General features: G+C 38.0%; 1 protein-coding gene across 6 annotated transcripts; it reads right to left on the bottom strand.

Annotated features, from left to right (window-relative positions):
- On the bottom strand, positions 1 to 22,117 carry senp7 (SUMO specific peptidase 7). Of its 6 annotated transcripts, none has more exons than XM_042001677.1 (24): positions 21,951 to 22,117; positions 20,347 to 20,437; positions 17,285 to 17,350; positions 17,079 to 17,194; positions 15,352 to 16,240; positions 15,266 to 15,321; positions 13,651 to 13,772; positions 12,132 to 12,253; positions 11,121 to 11,445; positions 9,778 to 9,938; positions 7,872 to 8,003; positions 7,753 to 7,786; positions 5,868 to 6,095; positions 5,237 to 5,688; positions 4,924 to 5,051; positions 4,707 to 4,823; positions 4,491 to 4,607; positions 4,136 to 4,231; positions 3,884 to 4,044; positions 3,704 to 3,750; positions 3,560 to 3,603; positions 1,708 to 1,776; positions 1,476 to 1,626; positions 1 to 1,377 (listed from the first exon to the last, which is right to left on the bottom strand). In XM_042001677.1, exons 2-24 carry the CDS (start codon positions 20,401 to 20,403, stop codon positions 1,222 to 1,224), a joined length of 3,846 nt encoding a protein of 1,281 aa, XP_041857611.1. In that variant the 5' UTR covers positions 20,404 to 20,437; positions 21,951 to 22,117; the 3' UTR covers positions 1 to 1,221. The 6 variants fall into 6 exon arrangements, with proteins under 6 accessions (XP_041857611.1, XP_041857610.1, XP_041857613.1 ...); XM_042001676.1 differs by having other exon boundaries at positions 15,266 to 15,771; positions 15,802 to 16,240; XM_042001679.1 differs by having other exon boundaries at positions 15,266 to 15,531; positions 15,802 to 16,240.
- Between the last annotated feature and the right edge of the window lie 522 nt (positions 22,118 to 22,639).

Raw genomic sequence — 22,639 nt, 5'->3', positions numbered from 1 at the left:
AATTTTAATATATACTTGAAGCCAAATGCATTTTTGAATCAGCTATTTGACTTTCATCCAACACAAACTCTACAAAATTTGGGGGTAATTTAATGCATAAAAGAAACATACATCTGAACAAAATGCAAAAGAAAAAGTACATTATATCGAGATCCATCTCAACTGAGTCAGACAGTGCGGGGATTTGCATGGTAGCGGATTGAAGTGTGTGAGATGATGACATGTCTTCAGCTTTTATCTGGAAGCATATTGTAACACATGCCAGAGTGAGCGCACCCCTAAACCTTTTGCAAAGTGTTTAAATTAAAAAAAAAAAAAATTCTTATTTTTTCTTTTATAAGTGTTAAAAATAGAAAGATTAAAAAAAAATTTTAAAAAAAGATGCCGACTTACTTTGAATTGTCAAATTTTTTCCTGCTTTACGCCATATGAGGGACAACAAACTGTCCAGCAATTTATACTAAAATGTTTCCTCTTATTCTGCTGCGCACATAATGAAGGTAACATAAATTGTCATATTAGGACAAACAGGTGGCCACATAGTGTAAAGAAAATTTCCAAATTACTGATTTAGAATATTTTATATGACAGCTCGCACAATCAATAGTTACTCAGCAAACATCAGTATCCCTGTATTAATTTTGGGTCTGTAATAGATTGCAGTGCAGTCACAGATAAATAACATGTAAATATGTTCTGACAAAAGCATCTAACAACTTTGATCACACAAGCTGTGTTTGAGAACTGAACCAAACTACTGGTCACAAATTGCATTAAATGTCTGACAAATGTAGAAAAAACTTTGCAAAAACTTTTTTTTTTATTTCTCCTTTGCAAACAAGGTTTTACCACTGATTCACTTGTAAATCAAACCAATGGGTGGTTCTATTTGTAACTGAGAAATAGAAAATTAAATACAAATATTCATCTTTATAAAATACCTAATAAACATAAAAACAAACAGTAAAAAGTTTTGGGGTGTACAAACCTTTTAATGTCTAGATACTGTAAGTCATTTTGTTTGGATGGACAGATACCTTTAGTTTTATGATAGCATTCACACTCACTCGCTGGGGCCACACACTTGAACACTCATGTGTTGTGTGTGAGCTGAAGACTAACTAACACTCTAATGTAAAGGAACTAGTTTCAGTTCAAACTGAAATGACTGAATGCTCAGTATGAGCAGTGATGTAAAAAGTCTACAGGAATGCAATGGGCTCAGCAGGAGAGCTGCTTTTTGTGTTCCTTATCCATCTTCTGATGTCGGTAAAGGTTAAGTATCAGATCTCTGATCTCATCTCGTTTCCTCCGAACCTGCTGCCGTGGGAACCACTGTCGTAATTGTAGAGGGAGGTCAAAGTGTACCACAGGGTCCTGGATGCAGAGGCACAAAACATTTAGTCACATTAATTGTCAGCTAAAGAAATTTAAAACCAAATTTTCACTTGTAAAACAAAAACTAAGATCCTTACTTTTAAAAAACACTCAACATATTGAAGTAGGTAAAGGCCACAGTCGCTGCTGTTGTCCTGAAGGGGGACTTGGCAGTGTGAGCTTTTCATCTGATCGGGACCAAAGTCCCTTGTTGATCCACGACGGACTTCCCACTCTGACTGCAAGTACCTGAGAAACAAATGTGTGTCATATTCAAGTGCACTGATAAACACAAACAAATTCAAAGTGAACTCAAGGTTTCATACTTACTCCCGTAGGAGTTTGAAGACACGCTCGTGAAGTGAAAGTTTGAGGGAATCCATGATGAGAATACACGGCCTACAGAGAGGAAACACATGCAAGTCAGTGGTGAGAGTCCACATTAAGTGTGCTTTCTTTCCCACATTTTTAAGGTTAAACATGAAATACCAGCAAGAGAACTATACTAGTTTCTATATATTTGTCAAGTGAATGTGCAGCAATTGATTGATCCTAGTGAATGTCCATCGTCTGATTTGGAGCAAATAAACTACTACGTAGTATCATCTGAAGGTGTTATTCAGACTAGATATTGCATGGCGAGAAAAAGAAAATGCATTTTTTAATCATTAGGTTTTGATTACTTTTTCATGTTTAGTGATTGTGGGCCATGTTGATTCTTTAAAGGCGGAAACAGCTGATACATCGTACAGATAGCAGTGACAGATACGCATCACATCTTAAACCTGATACACACATAATGATTTTTTTAATCTTGAGATTTTTTATCTGGTTGAGACCTCACATGTGAAAATAAAAAAATCAGTTTTCATCGTATTGTGTGGTGTGCTCCGATAATGTGATCACAGAACAACACACACAACGATGCTGTCCCACAATTCATCTTCAATCTAGTCCTCCGAGCCGCCGAAAACTGAACGTCAAAACGTAGAAGAAGAACCATAGCAACAACCGGCTAAAAACGAAGAAGAACCATAGCAACAACCGGCAAAAAACGAAGAAGAAGCACCATAGCAACAACCGGCTAAAAACGAAGAAGTACCATAGTAACAACCGGCAAAAAACGAAGAAGAAGCACCATAGCAACAACCGGCTAAAAACGAAGAAGAACCATAGCAACAACCGGCTAAAAACGAAGAAGAACCATAGTAACAACCGGCAAAAAACGAAAAAGAACCATTGTAACAATCGGAAAACAACACACAGCATGAAAGAGGATATATAGGATGAGGGAATGATGGTCTTGGGACTATTGTTAATAGAAAAATACAGAAATGAAAAAAAAACGACGTGAACACGGATTTTATTTACTTCCTTGTTCCCCAACCAGTTCGCTCTCTGATTGGCTACATTCCGTGCCTCATCACCATCCACACAGTCAGAATGCACGAGTCGTCGGTGTTTCTCAGAAATCGGGAATTGTCGGCTACGACCCGTTTCGGATTATCAGGACATACCCTGCTAGTAACACACCACAGACCAAATGTTGATTGGACAGGGAAATCTCACCATGATCGGGCGTTTGCCGTCCGAGGTCGGGAAGAGGCTAAATCAGGACAAAAACAGCCCAAAAATCTTAATGTGTGTACCATGGCTTGCTTTAAGCAAATTCCATTTGCTTTAATGCATTTTTACTCTCTTTGAAAAAGGCAAAAACCACCTTAAATTAGCATAAATACTTTTAGGCTTTTTTTCCAAAGTTCAGTGATTTTTTTTTAATTAAGGAAGCAGTGTATAATAGTTGTTGTGGTTCGTATTGCCAAATCATATTCACAATAGTTTTCTTTAACTTTCCTTTTGTGTTTAACATGATTCTTCTCCCATGCAGAAAGACCCACTACTCAAACAGATATCAAAATAATCCATTCTAAGCATATATACTGCTTTAAGCACATACTGTTTTAATATATTCTGCACTTGTTGGAAAAACTCCTTCATATTGTACTGGAGACCAAAACCTACAAAAAAGTAACAATTCTGTAAAGCTTGAATTAAAAATAAATAAAGCTGAGTTTTCAGAAACTGGAAATCTATGGATATATTATCAAGAAGGTGACAAGTGCAAAAAGGGCATCATATCTGATCAGGCAGGTTACTATGGAAACCGAGCCACCAAACTCACCTCTTGCAAACAGTCTTCCTCTGGCATGTCCCCTCTGTGCAGCTCTATAAATGAAAACAATCACATTGAACAGATGTGGCAAAGCTAATTGGTGGAGAAATTGAACAGCACAAAGATATTATTTAAACATAAAATATTTCTTACTACTGGACAAGGTGCTGGATCTTTGGTTGATTCTTCTTGAGTATTTTCTAAAACATAAAAAAAGACACATCAACTTCAGCTTTTCTCACTCAGCTGCTACTATTGACATCACAATCAAAGCTTCAAATATTCACAGAAAGTAAAAGAAGATCATCATGACCCTGAAAATAGAAGACATACCTGTTTTCGTGTCTATGCTGTTACTGCATTTTAATGTCGGTAGTGGCTCTGTAACATCTTTAGAGCCGTTACATCCTTGGGCCTCATCGTCTCCCATCCAGTCCTCAGAAACAGGCTCATCCGAGCCAGGAAAGCAAATGACAACTAAATACCAGTGAGCTCTAAAGAGAGTAAGAGCAATAAGATGTGTTTATGTTTAAACTAAAGGGAAAAAAGTAAGACTTCTTTCTCTTCTCCATATATTTAACTTACTCCTGATTGACAGGCACAAACAAAAAGTCTTTTTTGAAGATGTCCACATGTCGTGTCCACGTCTTCACTCGCTGATGCCGCCTCTGCCTCTGACAGCTGGGAGCAAACAAAAATACAAGAGTTTATTTAAATGTGATGCTGGCAACATGTTTTAATAACATTCGTGGAACGTCCCACAACTAATTAGGTCACCTAGCAACAAGAAGAAACATCACTTAGTTGAGGCTGATTCTGAAAACCTAAAAAAGTTTTATATATATTAAACATTCCAGTTTCATGTAGATAAAACTTTCACTGCATCCCAACTTTTTTTAACAGAGTTTTGAAGACCCAAAGCATACCAAACTCCACTTACAAGTCACTGTTGCCACCTTCACTTGCGTTGTCCCGGCGCGTCAGCTGCTTGTAAAAAAAGCTGCTGAAGATGTGGGAGCGCTCAGCCACAGCAGCAGATGCATTCTGGAGAAGGTATCTGATTCAAAAACATGTCAACACAATTTAAATGTGGCTCTTCACTCCACAAACTCAAACCAGTTTTTTTTACTGCCTTGAGATTGTAAATGTCACTTACTTTAGGTAAAAATCAATGATGACATCATTGAGATACTGCCCACTGTCGAGGCACTGAAGGTCTTCCATTGTAACAGTTATTCCTCCTTTTAATGGTGGTGGAGGAAACAGGATCAACCTAAACAAAGGAAGAAAGGAGGATAATGATGTGGTTTACTCATGTAGGATACTGTATGCACCAGGCTATGCAGTACATATACAGCCATGTTTTGACTTGCCTGTGGGGTAGACCCTTATGCTTATATTTAATCCAGTTGGAGCTTGGTTTTTTCAGTGACACAGAGTAGGACCCTCTGGTTCTGCGACGGCAAAGTGTGTATACAGGCATGGCTTCCTCCTTTTGTTGCTGTAGGAATAGAGGCATTTAATATGGAGGTTTTTACCCTGGGAGTGAAGAACCCAAGTAGTAGTAAAAAAAATTTGGCTTTTCTTTCTTATGACTACAAATCAGCCAAATATGAGGAAATGGCTTTGCATAAACAACTCTAAGAGAAGGACTTTACTTTACTTTAAAAGTTGTGACCAACTTACATCAGGCTGCTCAGTGGGCTCTTCCTCTTTTTGATCTGCCTCTGGTTCAGGTTGTGTCTCCGTGTTTTCTTCTGGCGCCGTCTCCAGCTCCTGTGCTGGCTCTTTCTGCAAGTCATTATCCAGCCAGATGTGGCATGCAGGGATTTCATCTGGATCTGAATGTGAACTCTCCTGGTCTGCACACACTTCTGCATCAGGGCTCTTCAAACCCAGCATCAAGACCAAGTGCGGGTCCAGCCCACTTTTTTTTATCAGCTCTAAGCTATCATCCAGAGAAAGAATAGGAGAATTGAGGCTGAGACTACTATAAAATCCATCTTCTTCATGGGCTGCAGTTGTTTGCTGTTCCAGACTGCTGAGGCAGTCCATATCAAGGACAGAGCGGAGTAAAGCTCCCTCCATTCCCACCAGAGGATCTCGGAGAGTCAGCAGGACAAAGGGGCTACTTTTCCCTATTAAAGTAAAATGAATAAAACACATTCTGATATAAACAGAAATCATGGTAGAAATATGAAGAATTTTGTAAAATTAAACACAGATGATAATTTAAATGAAAAGCTAGCACAAATTCCTTAAAACTTAAACATGTTTGTCATGTGAATGTGACAATATATTTTTCTGCTATTCTCACCAGTATTTATGCCCTCATCTTCTTCAACGCAGAGAGGATGAAGGTCCTGCTGGATAGAGGCTGCTGCAGTTTCTGACACACAAAACAGCAAGACACCAGCGGGAAAAGGCTCTTCGTTTCCCTCAAAGCAAATCCCCCGCGCCTCCAGCTCCTCTTGGTCCCAAACGCTGTACCGCCTGAGCTCTTTGCGCTCTAAAGTTAACACTACGTCCTTCTGCTTACTTGTGTCTGAGGACAAGAGGGTGTCAGGTTAAGTGACTATTTCCCAGCTTATGAATCACATGATGAAAACTGAAACAAATAACAAATCACACATAACACAGACATATCTAAATAAAACACACGAGTAAAAGCGTTCAGTAAACCTCTTTAACCAAACTCAGTGGTTAGACCTTTTCACACGGCCTGAATTGAAGGTGGGACTGAAACACATTTTCTGCACAATGATGTTCAGTGTGAGTATGAAGAACACACCACAAATCATACTGTTTTCACTCAGCTGATCACAACATGCAGGCTTCCAGTCTAAGCACCCACTGATGCAGCGCTGAGCCCCCTCTGTTTGGTCTATGCTAATTAGCAAAGGCACAGTCAACAGTGGACTGATGAGGATGTGCTTTTTGTTTGCAATATGGCCCAATCACTGTGTCAAAAACACACCGTCTCCATGTGACAGATTTTAGATACGTTTTTGTGTTTCACAGGTCCTGCTGCATAACTCTACTGCACCACAAGCCTTTTAGTATTAAAAAGTTTGAAGCTCTTATGAAGTATGAGCAAGATTCAAACTTAAAGATATGTACTAAATGACGATTATTCACTTTGTTCTAAATTGTCAGAAAAAGAAGAAAAAGCAGTAACACCAGCAAAACAACTACAGCACTGTGCTGCTTTTAAATGAAAGTTTAACAGGCTGTTTCTCATGTATAGCTCTCCAAAACACTAAAAAAAAATAATAAAAACTTTGGCCTGACATATAAAATATTAAACAGCTGATAATGTGAAACCAGCTCTGAAAAATTAGTCCCATCCTGCAAGCTAACAGGACTCGTTCTTCAGGTCCATTTTTATTCCCTCTGGCTGTCTGAGTTTGTCAATTTGAGAAGGTCACAGATGTGCTGCAGCAGATGCTCAGCCAGGCACTGCCGTGTTTAACTCCTGATATGTCTTCAAGCATATTAAAAGAAAATTAGGACATATTTGATTTAGAACCTTGAATTTCATCAGATGGATCTTTAATGTATTGATGCACAAATCTTAACAGACACTACACAGCCGTTGGGTTTTACATAGAGATGGTCCACACAGCTGCCTCCTGATGCTTAAGTGGAGTTTAAAAAAAGGTTTCCTTAAAAAAAGCCGATATCTTCTTTCACATACAAGCTTCTTTTTTTTTCCTAATTTAATCCAGGATTTTAATGGTCTGGAGTACAAATTTACATCTTTTAAGGAAACAAAAATGTTGCCATTCATAAAATTTGTTAAGGCTTCCTTTGTGAGCCACCTCACTGAACACTGACCTTTGCTCCATTAAGATAAGATTCAGTGGCTCAGAAGTAAAAGTGCTCTGGGGTCTAGAAGCTCTAATCCAAGAGCACAAACACAATTAACTGAAATAGATCACTAAGCTTGGAGAGGGTGGTGCGCAGACAGAAAGACGGAAACAAAATGAGATGGGTTCTTTCTGAGATGAGGTCATTATGACCCACGCTGAAGGTCAGATATGCTACACATCTGACTTTACTGTAAACACTATGGTCACACACGTTCATCACGTCTTCCAGATTTAAAAGAAATAAGAACTGCTGCAGAGATGAGCTACAAGAACTGGTTCACATGATTAATTGCAGCATGGATGTAAATATATAAACCAACACAATCTTACCTTTAAGTGGGATTATAATTCGCTCTTTTGCCATCTGTAGAGGAAGAAAAAGAAGAGTTGGACAGAAATTCTGACACGAACATTAAATACATGTATTGTAGTTTAAACTGGGGGATTACCACGAGGCCTCCGTTTGCTTTCCCTTTGAAACCTCCACAGTGCAGAGTGTGGAAGCCCACACTCCAGCAGTTGTACTCCACAACGGAGACAGGAGAGGGTAGCCCAGAACACGAAGCCCCGTCAACTACGACCTGCAGCATTTGCAACACAAAGCCAAGTAGGGTGATGTAGCAGACATAAATATGCATGACATCCTGATAACCACTCTGATACAAAGAAAGCTAGTTGAGTTTGATTTAAGTTTCTTTGTTTCTTTAGTTAAATTTCAATACCTTAAACTCACTGTGTGGGCTATGAATATTGCTTATTAAGGCTCCATATAGTGGTGGACATAAGAATGACCTTAATTTGATGACAATGCAGTGCACATGTTAATATGATCTTAAAGGGGATTAAAAAATAATTTATGGTTTAAGTGTGATTATTAATCACTATAATGCATTGGGTTAGTTAGTCAGTGAAACCTAAAGTTTATTACAAAACTGGCTGGAACCATATTTCCTCCTTTCTTTTGAACAAACTTTACTATCTGTGCAGGAACTTAAAGCTGCATTAAATCTTGAAAATTTTAAATTAAATTAAACTGTGGCGCAACTGCTCTGTTAAAAAAACGTTTGTTTAAATAATATTAAACACTGTAACCTGAATCTTGATGTGCACCAAAATAGATCCATTAAAATAGAACAATCTGTGTTAAATGCTGAATAAACTCTGATGCAGGTTGTGTGAAATCTAACCGCAGCAGACCAAACACACACATACAAATAAAAAAAATTAAAATGATATAATTTCTCTCTGAGATGAAGAAAGTATTTTTTCATTTTTATGAGCACTACTGCAGTCGTTGATTTAAAACTACTTAAACATGGGAGTCATATTTCTCACTACAGTTCAGTACAGCCAAAGAAACCATAATTTCCTTGCAGTATATTTTAATATGCATGTGTAACTGATGAAGCCTGGGGCCCATTATTATAAACTAAACTAAACTAAGGTGCTTTTTTTACCTACTGTAGCGCAAAAGGTCTTGGCTACGGCTGTCTGTACAATATATTTTGATTTTGGCTCCAAACGATGACAAAAACATTTATAGACAAAAATAAATAAATAAAATATATATATATTATTAAAATAATTCTGTCATATTACGCTCTGCTATTTTGTTCCATGTTTCGAATGGCACATTGCTTCTGAAGCCGCTTCTAAAGTAAAATCCAGGGAAAAAAACAGAAGTAGACCCTCCGTCACTGCTGCTGACTAGTTGCCAGCTTAATGAATTTGTTGCTATATTTATCAAGTATTCAATTCTTTTTTTAAAAAAAAGTGGCTAGTGACAAATCGAGCAACTTTTGGGGTGTTATTGGTAGAACTGGGTTTAGTTATTGGAGACTTAGGAGACTGACGTGAAGGGAAATATTCTTATTCTTCTCAATTAGCAGTGCTGCCCTGAACTCGTCCCCTGTCCCACAGGAGTCCTGGTGTTATGCACCCCTGCCGGTACTTATTTCGGCAATTATTGCCAACAATTTCATCAATAAATGAATAAACAAAAAACTAAAGCAGAGGCAGTTGTGGCTAGTGTTACGCCCGAGGAGAATGTCCTGCCTCAGCACAATGAGTAATCATGTTAAATAAATGATCAATATTAACCAAAAATATTCCTAAAAAAGGTTATTCAGTCTGAGTGTAACCTTATCAACCTCTGTCTAAGATACATTTGATTGTCTTAATCTGGGCATTAACTCAGCACAGTATAGAAACCTGCTTGAGCTCTTTTTCCACGGACTATTTAAAAAACTGTACAAATGGTTTAAGAGCCTCAGAAATACTGTTCGGATCAGTTTGAAACATGTTCTCATACACTGGAGTGAAAAGGACCAAATGAGAATTGCATTTTCAACCAACCTCCATTTCTTGTGTATCAGAAGCGCCTTGCTGTCCGGGAACAGCCTCCTTTGACGTCTTGCTTTGTTTTACAATGTCCTGCACTGTGGCCAGCTTGTGGGCCCCTTGGCTGCGGCGCTGTGTGTTGCCACCACTCTCCTCATCATCACTAGAAAGCACAACTGAAACACAAACATGAAGAAAGTGTCAAGCCAGCATGAACTGCTCAAATACACATATGTAAAGGTACACACACTTCAAATTTAGAAATCATCTCCTTGATGAAATCCATGAAACGGCCAATGAAAGACGAGGTCATAAAAAGCCAATGAGATGGTTCCCAGTTATGTTTTGTGTGTTTCAAGCTTTAGCTCCAAAGGCAAGGGCACACTCTCCTGTTGGATTGTTTTAAGACAAATGTGCACTTTAAAAAAAAAAATAAAAAAACACTTATTTGGTTGTTTCTAAACTCAAAAGTCACCCTAATGCCAGCCTTTGCTAAAGCATCAGCTGATTAAAACCTGCCTGATCTCACCCAAACCAATCACCTATCCCCTCAGTACTTGATCAGATTGATCTCCAGGGTATTTTGGAGGTCACGTCATCCTGAAAGAAGCAACTACAATATATGAATTCCAAAAGATGCTTTTAGTCCTACAGCGGAGTCAGTGGGGGAATTTTGATAAGTCTGCAGCAATGCAGCTGTAGAGGCAGCAAGAACTAAAGTACTTTGTCTTGACCTTCTTTATTTTAGCATGCATGACATTTTTCATCTAGTTCTGTAACAGTAGCTCTTTTGTGGGAATTAATTAACCCTATGTCTATGACCCTGTTTCTGGGTCACTAGTTACATTCCCTGGACTCTCTTTAGTAGATACTAATCACAGCAGACCAGCAACACCCAACACGGTCTGCTCTTTCAGAACCCATAAATATGTAGCTGTTATAAACGTCTATCAGGTATTAAACCTGGCCGATTTTCTCTCTACAGAAATCAACTGGCATCACTGCTGGCTTCCCGTGGTGATGGATGGATGGATGGATGGATGGATGGATGGATGGATGGATGGATGGATGGACGGACGGACGGACGGACAGACGAATAGGGAAAATGTCCCTTCTTAGCAGCCACATGAATAAAACAGTGTTACCAGACAGTGATTTCAATATTATGATTGATTTCTGCATATATACAGTACATTCTCTGTCTCATAAGTTGGGTTGGAAGTGTATGAACACACACAGAAAGCAGAATAAAACAAAACTTAATATTATCTCTTCACCTTTAGAAAAGAAAAAAAAGACTAGTAGTAGATAAAAAAAACACTACCCAGTAACAAGGACAATCACTTCTGTGTACTTACTTGGTTCAGAGGGGCTGGTGTGAGTACTGTCCTGGCTGGATAATAAGCTTTGTCTCTTGTTGCTAATAATGTCTCCATCTTCTAAAGTGGGAGTGATGAGTGGAACCAGAGCTTCCATCCTATCATCCTCCCCGACTGTGAATTGTACAATGCATCGGTCCAGATTCTCAATATCTACATCTTCCTCCATTTCCTCCTCACTGTCAGGTGTAGGGTCTGGTTCTTCATCTCCTGTGTCTGCAGGGAGGTGATGAACACCCTTACGGCTGCGTTTTGGAGTGCTTTCTCCATTAAACTGGGACACCAAGTTCCTTCTTTTACGACTCTGTTGAGACATAAATGGGTTGATTTTGATGACTATACAACAGGCATTAAAAGTAGATTTAGGAATCAGTACAGAATCTATATTCAAGTACAATAACAAATATAATCTAAATATAAAATAAAATAATGCTTTTCTGAGCTTTATTAATACTGCTGTGCCTTTCAATTCATTTTAAATTTATTAATTTACACATTTAAAAACAACTTCAGTCACCCAAAGTGCTTCACAGTAACAACTGCAATCACAAATACAGTCACAAATAAGACTAACAATAACAAGAGCCCCGTCATTAAAGATTTTCAAAGATGACTGAAAGATTTCAGCCAATAAAATAACTGCAGAAAACTTTACTAACTTTGAAATGTTGCATTAAATGATCAAGTAAAGAATGACGTGTACATCTGGAATACCAGCTGCCTAAAAACAACACTGCTTAACATGAATGAGTTATCCTGAATGGATGAACATTTAAACTGATGGTTAAGAAACATGGCAGATTTTATGGAGACGTATCTTATGGCTGTATTCAAAACATTAAGCCAAAATTAAAAATAGCTACCACAACATTTACATGATTTACACAACGTGCACACCTGTGCTTCTGTTGTACTTTTTCTGTCGGGAATGGGTTTCATTAGATATCTTCGATCTTGGTTAAAATATTCAGCTTAAAAACTTGTACCCACCAAAATGCATTGTACATCTTTGTCAGCGTCAGGATCAGTCAACCTGACCTTGATGCCGTCTGGGGAGAAATCACTGTCGGCTCCATCCTCAGAGGGCTCCCGGCTCAATGACAATCCACAGCCTGTATAAGACAAACACTTATCAGCCTGTGTCCAAATACATCAATGACAATCAATCAAATGAGGAAAACTCAAATAAGTTATTATAGCAGGGGTGACCAACGTAGGTCCTCAAGAGCCACAGTCCTGCAGGTTTTCCATGCATCCCTGCACCAACACACCTGACTCAAATTAAGTGGATCCAACAGCCTATAAGGATCTGCACAATGACTCATTAGTTTTAGTAAGGTGTGTCGGTGCAGGGATGCATGGAAAACCTGCAGGATTGTGGCTCTTGAGGACCGACGTTGGCCACCCCTGTATTATAGCATAACATTACACAGAGAAACGATCGAAATGCTGGAAGAAAACTATAAATCTGTAATTTATCAAAGTTTATCACTCAATGCACTTATGGTATCTGCTATATATTTTTAATTGGATAGTTACATCTCAAAGCTGGTAAAATTCACTTTAACAGCTTTAAGATGCACTACTGTATCTGCATCGACTTGTTCAGAGGCATTGCTCAAGACAGGTTTGGGTCCATACGGTGGTCCTGCACTGGAGAATCTGTTGCAGATTCAATGTTAAGATACAGTTAAAAATTACATTAAACATCTATTAAGACCAATCTATTAAAAGAAACTTGATTCATCATTGTATTTTGGGTAAATATGCTGATGGGAATAACAGTTTATCACGATGTGCAACAAATACTTTTTAAATGACAACTAAATTAATATTGATCATGTAAGAAGAATCATGTATATTATCATTATGTTTCATGTTGAGTCTGGAGGAATAGAAAGTCAAGGCCATGGACGAGATGAAAGGTGACCGGACACTAACCTACTCATGCCTCCTATTTTGTCAATGTCTTATCTTTAGTGAAAGTGCTGTAACCTGAGACTTGTGTAATTCTGAAGTGAGTGATGTTTGAGGGAAGGACTTCATGAACCTCCCTTACAATGATGTGTGAAACAGTTCAGTGTGTATCAACCTGGTATGGTGTGCAGTCCTTTTTAAAAGTAAAATTGTGAAGGTTTAACTTTGCAGTGTTTGGTGTTGGGAATAATTTTTTTAACATATTGGTCCTTCAAGCCGGATCTCAAATACCCGTCCGAACCCAGAAGAGAATCACAGAGAGACTGAAGACTGCGGAGGAATTTAGGAAGAACTTTCCTAACAAACCAACACAAAGTTTAAAAGCTGTCATGTTAAGTCAGGCTGTCACAATTGGGAAATTTTAATAGCACACAAATAATTAAAATTTTTTTAAAAACAATACATAAAAATCTCCTCCAGCAAGAATTGAGAAGGGTTGAAGAAATTATGGTGGTTTTCAAAGGATATATCATCATTCATACATATATCCAACAGTCATAAAACAACTAGTGCAACAGAGGTGCTGACCTACCTACAACCTCAGCAAACTTTTCTCCTTCACAGTTTTTTCCTGTTATCACATCCTCAATATCTTGGTTTTCTTCTTTCGCCTCCTCAACATCTGCATCTTTTGTTCTTCTCCTGAGTTTTGACCTAAAGATGTAAAAATCAAATTAAAAACAGAGCAGAATTTAATATTTGTTGTATGACCTTCTAACACATTTTTGGTCAGTTTGTTTTGGCCACTTTATTCAAGATTTTTTATTACAAACGATGAATTTCACAGAAATTCACAAGCTGTAATGACTGCCTGGTCAAAGCGAGCCGTAAATAAACATCTACAAAAAAAAAAAGTTAGGAACCACAAACCTAATCAGAAACATGAAGCATAATCATAGAGCACATTTGAAAAAGCAACCAAATGAAAAGTAGTGCTGACTGGAGGCAATAAGAGAGCAGAAGGAATCTCTGCCATCTTCTCTTCAGAAAAAATTGGGTGGTGTCATTCTGTCTAAATGTAAAAGCTTTGAGCTGTAAGCAGAGCATTTCGTCCCTCTAAATTAACGGATGGATGGCTCCACAAGTCCAGACTTTAATTGGCTCAGTTCCCTAAAGTTGCCCAGAAACCACTTCTGTGTTTTCTTGGCAGCATACTTCTGGTTGTCTAATTGTTGCGTAAGCCTTGACCTCAGTCTAGGATACTCAACGCCCAGCTTCCTATTCATTAGCTTGTTGGTTACTCATCTGATCATAGCTCTTTGGTCTCGTTATTTTGGCCTGACAACCAGTACAAGACAGTATCTTTAAGGTTACAAAGATTCTCTTTAAATAAAGCCTATTGTGCTTTCAGTCACTTAACCTCTATGGGACATTTCCCCCAAACTCTCCCTTGATACAATCCTGCCTTCAGATCTAAAGACATTTCTCTCAGTTTCATGAAAGTGGTTGCTCTTCACTCAGACAACAACAATTACCTGTGAGACCTTTAGCAGACATGTGGGTGTCTTAATAATCATGTCCATTAAATCCAATTAGGCACAGGCAGACTCAAGTCAAAACTTCAGTTGCTCAAACAACAAGGACTGCACTGGATACTTATATAAATGGGAATTAGGACGTTTATTTTAATAAATCGTCAGAACGATCTTTAAAGCCTCTTCTCCCTTTGTCATTGTGAAATATCATGTGGAGAGATTAAGAAAAAACTGATTGAATATCTCTTTAAATAAGTCTAAAGATAAATGGTGTCTTTCGATCAGCCTTGCGTGCTGGCAGCTGATATCAGCGTTATAAAGAAGCTAATTGTAATGTGCAGATTGAGCAGCTTTCACTGGAGAAAGATTAGCTTTTTTTCTGACTGACTCTTTGTTGGTTTTCTACAGTCACTTCATTCAGTTTTTTTTAATGAAAATATTTGGTTTCTTAGCAACCAAATATTCATGACATTTCTTATGAACAGCTACTGCTCCCTGCTGTCAAACAGCAACCTGCATTTTTTTTCCATTTAAGCTTATAAGCATTTAAGGATGAGCCATATGTGTTTAATAGTGCTGGTAATCAGATTTTCTTTTTTTTTTTTTTTTGCCAAACTAAGCAGCTTTAGTCTTTTTTGGGAGTGACGTGGGGCTTTTACAATAGTTTCCTACCTTTGAGAGGAGGAGGATGGGGTAGTCTTCTGGTTGCTTTTAGGAGTTGTGATAGCCTTCTGGTTTCTTTTAGGAGTTGTGATAGCCTTCTGGTTTCTTTTAGGAGTTGTGATAGCCTTCTGGTTTCTTTTAGGAGTTGTGATAGCCTTCTGGTTGCTTTTAGGAGTTGTGATAGCCTTCTGGTTGCTTTTAGGAGTTGTGATAGCCTTCTGGTTTCTTTTAGGAGTTGTGATAGCCTTCTGGTTGCTTGTACGAGTTTGGGTAGTCTTCTGGTTGCTTGTAGGAATTTGGGCAGTCTTCTGGTTGCTTTCAGGAATTGTGGTAGTCTTCTGGTTGCTTTCAGGAATTGTGGTAGTCTTCTGGTTGCTTTTAGGAGTTGTGATAGCCTTCTGGTTGCTTTTAGGAGTTGTGGTAGTCTTCTGGTTGCTTTCAGGAATTGTGGTAGTCTTCTGGTTGCTTTTAGAAGTTGTGGTAGTCTTCTGGTTGCTTGTAGGAATTTGGGTAGTCTTCTGGTTGCTTTCAGGAATTGTGGTAGCCTTCTGGTTGCTTGTAGGAGTTTGGGTAGTCTTCTGGTTGCTTGTAGGAGTTTGGGTAGTCTTCTGGTTGCTTGTAGGAGTTTGGGTAGTCCTCTGGTTGCTTGTAGGAGTTTGGGTAGTCTTCTGGTTGCTTGTAGGAGTTTGGGTAGGCTTCTGGTTGCTTGTAGGAGTTTGGGTAGTCTTCTGGTTGCTTGTAGGAGTTTGGGTAGTCCTCTGGTTGCTTGTAGGAGTTACAGATTTGCTCATATTCCTGGTTTCCCTCACACTGTGCCACGTGTCACTGCAGGTCAGAGGCTCCTCTTTGCACCAACCACTGTCTTTCTGTGGACTTGCGAGCTGTTCCCTACTTCTCATGGTGTTACTCTTTTTGATCCTTTCCAAATGATCCTTTCCCAGCTCTGTCTTTAAGACATCTTTTAGTACCACACGAGCTTTCCTCCTTAAGGACAAACAGAGAAATGTTTACCCCAAACCTTCCCACGGACACACCTTCTCTGCATCATCATTGTCCAAACGTTTCTAACTTAATGCAAAATTTTCATTGTAGATAACACAAGTGAAAACCAGCTCATCAACAGGGAGTGGCCAAGTGCTGCAGATAAGGCGCATGTGTGGTCATGATAAGCTCTGCTTTTAAGTCATGGTGCGCAGAAGTCATCCTTTCTTCAAGTAATGTAACTTGAAGCAGCGTAGGAAGTTATTATTTTGCATGTATGCAAGGGGCATGGATGAAAGATTAAGAAATTTGGCCAAATATGTTCAAATTTGAGGGAAAAAAATTTACAAGACATAAAGATCAATGCAGAAATATGACTGAATTATTACATTACCTCAAACTGAGAGGCCATAACTGAGAAAAGAATGACTTAATTAGATTATGGAGCAACAGTAATTTGTAAAACTGACTCTTTATAATTGGTGGGCTGAATGGGGTTTGCACCACATCTGAAACAAATCAAAGAAACTCTTCTGCACTTCACTTAATTACCTCATAGGTAGGTGTGAGAGCTCCATCTTGTGAAAGTTTAAGAAATTGCAATGAACACAACCAAACTCACCAAGGAGCTCTATTTAATCTTAAATTGGCAGATCACCAAGAATTTAATCATGTAAACAAAAAGGCTGTGCCCATTTTTTTTTAATGAGTAAATATTCCACCAAACATCTGAAATCCTCATCACTCACATCAGTGAACGTCACACTTCAGTTCACATCACTCCCCACACCCAAAAACAATATTCAGAGTCCATCCACCTGAACTCTCGTTACCGGCTTACCTGGCTGCTCCCAAAGCGATCATGGTCATGTGGTTTTGATCAAACGTCATGGATCCATTTTTATGCGTCGAATTACAAGATCTCAATTTGCATCCAGCAAACGCCGTCCAGGAAACCTTTTTTTAAACACAACAAGGAAAAAAAACTGTTTAAGTTAAGAATGCTGCTGTTTGTGTGGTTTAACAAAGCAATTTTTTTTGCTGTACCTGTCCTTCTAACTTCCTACAGTCTGATGAAAGATATGTCATGGGGATTCTGAATGGGTGTTCCTCCTAAAATTCACAGGGTGAATAGTTAATAAGTTTGTTTTAAAATGTAATACAGACAAAACCCAAAAAGCGTACAATGAGTACCACAGAAATGCAGCAATAGCAAAAGCAAATATGTAAAGCTTGTGCTCTGATGAGAAATGTAAATATAGAAAGCATGAGGTGGTATTTGTTGGTCAAATTGGGAATAAAGCACGGTGATCTGCACATTTGTGGTGCACTTATAGCAACTGAAGCCCTAAATTAGCTGATATGTTGGTTTATGAGTCAATCACCGAAGAGTGAACATGCAGCTATGACAGGGCTGGTGCATTGTTTTAAGGCAGTTATTAAAAATAAATTTGCCTGGTTTCAGCATCTCAGCAGTTAGGACCTTGTTTTTTTATTTGTGTGAATTTAAACTGAGGTTCTTGGCTGATGGTAATGTAACCATATTAGAGGATCAACTCTGGAATTATACACTTCCTAAACAGTGGTTATTCCCAGATTTGGATAATCTATAGATAAATCAACCCGATGAAAACAGAAATAATCAGAAGATTACGGCTTGCTGGAGATGTGGAAGGGATGAGGGCACGTTCACTCATATGCTTTGGACTTGCCCCAAAGTTCAGAACTTCTGGATGGAAATCCATTGGTATGTCACACAGATTGTTAAACACAATATACCCCTCTCTCAGCGGCTTTTTATTTTAGGTGACCCATCATCTCTTGATAATTTTCCCTCAAACGATGCCAAATGGGTCCAGACTGCACTAATGTTGGGTCGTAAACTTATTGTTTCTCAGTGGAAGTCCCAGTTAGCTCCCCCTGTTTCCTTATGGCACAATCATCTTGGTAAATTAGCTGCACTGAAACGCCTTTCATACAAGCTGCTAGATAAAATGGATGATTTCCATCTGAAGTGGGATGCATATCTCTCCAGCTTAAATGAGACTACTCAGTGTTTTATGATTCCTTCCCTATTCATTTCTGGTGATGGTAAGACTGTTTTATTAGTATTCTTTTCTAGAGTGCTTAATTCTCTCACTGGGTGACTCATGCTTTATTTTATTAATTGTTTTTCTGTTTGTTTTTTCTTTTTTTTTCTTTTGTATCCCTTTGTGTTTTTCTCTTACCTTTTATATATTTTGTATCTTTGGCTGTGCTGCTTTGTATTATGTTGAAAAAGTCAATAAAAAATTCTAATCATAAAAAAAAGAAATAATCAGCAGATTAACTGGTAATAATAACTAAGAGATGCAGTCCTCATGCTGTTTTTATGCCACGATTATGCAAAAGTACCCTGGACGGCAGCTTCTTATGAGCAAGGTGACGGGTTTTACCATTACTGCAGAGAGCATGCTCACTGAAAGCAATACTGACATCACAAGAGCAGACCTGTCCCAAAGTAAAGCCTTGATATTATTTTCTTTTTTTGTTGAAGTGGGGTTGTGTGAAGTACTTATATGTCATCAGTGTCTTAACTTCAGTGAACAGAAGTCAGAATGCTCTCAGTTTTGAGAATAAGCCACCCCTTTAGTTAGTCTACTAGTACTTCTCTTATTTACTATGGCAGGAATCAATAACCTGGGGCCTGTTCCAGAAAGTGGGTTATGTTGAAACTCTGAGTACGTTAACCCTGGGTTGAAGGAAACTCTGGGTTCCAGAAAGCAAGGTAAGTCTTACTATAAGTCTGTTCCCATGGAAACTGACTCCGTGAAGTGAACCTCCTAACTGGCAAGTTAACCCGATCCAGTACTAATACATTACATTTCTAAAAGATGTCTTTATACTTCATCTTCAGTTTTCTCCATGTGTTTTTTCCCAGTGTGAGTAAGCCTACATTAACATTTTTTCTATCCACCAATATTTTAACCCACATGCTACAGTTTTAATGACGCTAAACATTCAGTCAGTGGACCTGTGGATTCTAACTTCCACATGGACTCAGGAAGCAGTTTTCTTCAACAATGCTTCTCTTTCTTTAGCAGCAGTGTTCCCTTTTTTATGAAATACCTCTTCAAATATGCTTCAATAAGTTCCTCTCACTCCAATCGGGTAAAATAACTAGCTTTTTGTTAGCGGTTGCCATGGTGAATCCAGGTATTTGTGCTCTATTTTATTTGGCTTTTTGTTGTGGTTTCCAATTCTGGGTAAAGGTATTCCGAGTAGATCTAACCAACTCACAGCAGCAGAGTTGCTCAGTTCAGCTTAACCCCGAGTTTCTTTTTAGACCCAGAGTTAGCTTAACCTCCTTTCTGAAACAGGCCCCTGGTGAGTTTATGTCAGTGCTCTGTCTTCTCAAGCCGCTATTGGTCAAGACAGATAGCCACCCTTCATATGTCTGATTCTATTGGAGGCATGATCCTGCTAAAAGGCAGTTTTTCCACTCTACTGTGTCCCACTGAACCATGCATGCTCAGGACAGAGTTAAGATCAATGTGAAGATTTGATCCATCGGTTCCCTTCACAGGACAAGTTTTTATGAATGACATATAGTGAATCCTATAATAATGAAATGGACTTAATTTAATTATAAGTTAGTACAATTACAGCTGATTCAAGATAGTTTCACTTGGATATTTAACTGGGCCATCATCCTTGTCCCAGATTTCATGTACAGGAGGGATACTGACCAAAGCATGTCCTACAATGTAATATGTTAGACTGTGTGAGTAAATGTTTGAGACATTTTTCACTGTGCAAGATCTTCTTTAATCTAAGCTTAGCTGAACTCACTCCACAAATCTTTTCTTAAAGTTACCTGCATAGTGATTTTGCCAGATAATACCAAAATGCCAAAACTAATAAACACACTACCTCACTTCAAGAAAAAAAAAGGGTACTGTAAAAACATCTGTAAGTACACACACATATATACATAAATATATGAATGAAACATCCTTGTCAGCAGGTATAAATCAAGCATTATTATTGTATTATCCTTTCATACAATCATGTTAATGTGACAAACTAACAAGCTAAGACGAAACTGGTTATTAAATAAAGTCTTTTACCAGCTTATCTTTGTCAACAGTAAATGGAATAGTTAAGGCTCTTCGTCGCTCCATCATGGTCCAAGAGGCTATAAGGCACAGCAAAAAACCTCTGGGGAAAAAAAAGAGGAAAAGAAACATAAAAAGAATTAAAAACAAACTGTGAAAAAAGTCATGCAAGTTTAGATTTTCCCCAAGTAAAAACTCTAGTACACAAACTCAAATACCTTCATCATGCCAACAGATTGTTACATTTTATAATAAATAATATTAAAACTTTAAATTAAAGATATTTTCTAAATAAACGTTACAAAGGGCTTCACACAGTAGCAGATAAAATTTAAATCATGTAAAACAGCCTGAAACAAAAACAAAAACAAACATAAAATACAATAAAATTGAAGGGCAGCTTTTTAGTCAACACACAAATAAAAATCTGCAGTCAAGTAAAATTTTAAAAGGTTCCCTAATAATAATAAGAAAAAGTTTTATTTGTTTAGCACCTTTAGATATACACCCAGAAAGAGACTAGGAAAGCTAGATCAGCAGAATGTTTAAACTAATACCTGCATCAGACATGACCAACGGTCCTCCGGAAGTAAACGGATGGTGGGTGATTTATAAACAAATTTCAAACATCAATATGAATTGTACAGGTTGCATTCCACTTCTGTAATAGTTCATTGTGGTAAGGTTTTTTGTTGTTGTTTGTTTTTTTTTAAGTTTGTTTTGTTTTGCTTTGCTGAAAAACGTGCACATGTGCAGAACTTCCTCTGTTCCTAAACACAACACACTATGCTTGTTTTATTTCAAGTCAAGATGTCTTTGAGGTGGGCATACTGATGTTAATACATTTTCAATTTATTGTGAAGCCCTACCACATATAAAGTATCATACCAAAGTGCAGATATGGTATGCACAATGCCAAACGGGATGTGCAGAAATGTGCTAACAATGCAGTTTTGATAATCTGGGTAGTGGCCTACAGTATGGTTAGGATTGATGAAATACAAACAAGAGATAAATATGGATTAGAAGAAATGTTATTTAATTGTGCTTCTTTTGGTGGTCTGAGTCCAACTGGGTAAATAAAATCACCTAAAACTAAAAAAAAGACAACAGAACAAAGGCAAAGGAAGATCACAATAGTTTAGTTAACTTATACCTACAAAAAATCTACTTGTTACACAACAGAGTATACGTCTAACAAGCAGACTGTATAGATATAAGTTACTCCTATACATATATTTGAACCCAGACGTGTCTGGAAGACCATTCAAATCGAAACTAGCATGGTTTATGTATAATGACCAATTTGCATCTGACTACATAGGTCTATTGTGCAAGTTTAGCAAGCAACTCAGTTTCTTTTGTCATTGGAGCTGATGAACGTTTTGCTTGTTTTAGAACCTGTATCGTTCTAAAGCATGATACACAGTCCAACTGTTGTGGTTACGTACAAACAATCAAATACAAAATGCTCGATTAAACAGCATGTTTCTTTTCTGCGTGAATCCAAAAGAAAGTTAAAAATCTCATTAGCTACAGCTAGCCGGTGCAGCTAGCCCAGTTAACGTCACACCTTATCAACGATGCATGCTGAATGTAGCAGAGCTAAAGCTTACCCCTGGCCAGGAGACCTCCTCTTGTATTCACTGTGTTTGTAAATAGGAGACAACTACTTTTCCATAAATGTGTCGGCCCGCACCTTGTAGGTACACAAAGTACAGAATGCGCACATTTCCCTATGCGCGATTGTGGACTGAACAGGCGCCTCTATTTTCCTCAGTAACTTCCGGTGACAGGCGGAAGGGAATCTAGAGGGGGAGAAAAAAAAAACCGACGAGCGCGAGTTCCTTCTTCTTCTTCATTTTTTTTTTTATTTATTATTTTTTTTTTATTAAATAATAAAAGTTGCCTGTGAGATTAACTTTTAACTAGTCGATAACTTTTTACGTGTAAACAGATACTGATAAAAGTGTATAGATATTGGATAACTAAACAAAATGACCAACTAATTAATTATTTGTTATTTTTAACGGGCAATCAAAAGTGATTATACAAAAATGTTCACATTTAACGTGAACAAATAAATAAATGAATAAATTTTCCACTAAGGCACGGGAACATGGTGGAATTTCAGGATTTGAATATGCAAAGTATATAGGTTTGTACAAATACTGGAATAAACAGATTTTAATTTAACATTTAAAAATGTGGATTTACCTCCCCATTTACATAGTTTCCCTTAAGGCTGTCTATGCCACTTGTTGGGGATGAGTAAGCTGATGTTTTTAGAACAGAAATTCATTTC

This window comes from Melanotaenia boesemani, chromosome 12 (genome assembly GCF_017639745.1).
Source record: "Melanotaenia boesemani isolate fMelBoe1 chromosome 12, fMelBoe1.pri, whole genome shotgun sequence".
Lineage (NCBI taxonomy): Eukaryota > Metazoa > Chordata > Actinopteri > Atheriniformes > Melanotaeniidae > Melanotaenia > Melanotaenia boesemani.
Note: the sequence above shows the minus strand (reverse complement) of the source record. Positions and strands in the feature narration are given on the sequence as shown.

Coding starts and splice junctions, on each gene's coding strand:
- senp7 (XM_042001674.1), bottom strand. CDS start 20,403: ATGATGGAGCGACGAAGAGCCTTAACTATTCCATTTACTGTTGACAAA. Junction 11,446..12,131: donor AAGATGTACAATGCATTTTG/GTGGGTACAAGT, acceptor ATGTCTCAACAG/AGTCGTAAAAGAAGGAACTT. Junction 6,096..7,752: donor AATTATAATCCCACTTAAAG/GTAAGATTGTGT, acceptor TCTTGTCCTCAG/ACACAAGTAAGCAGAAGGAC.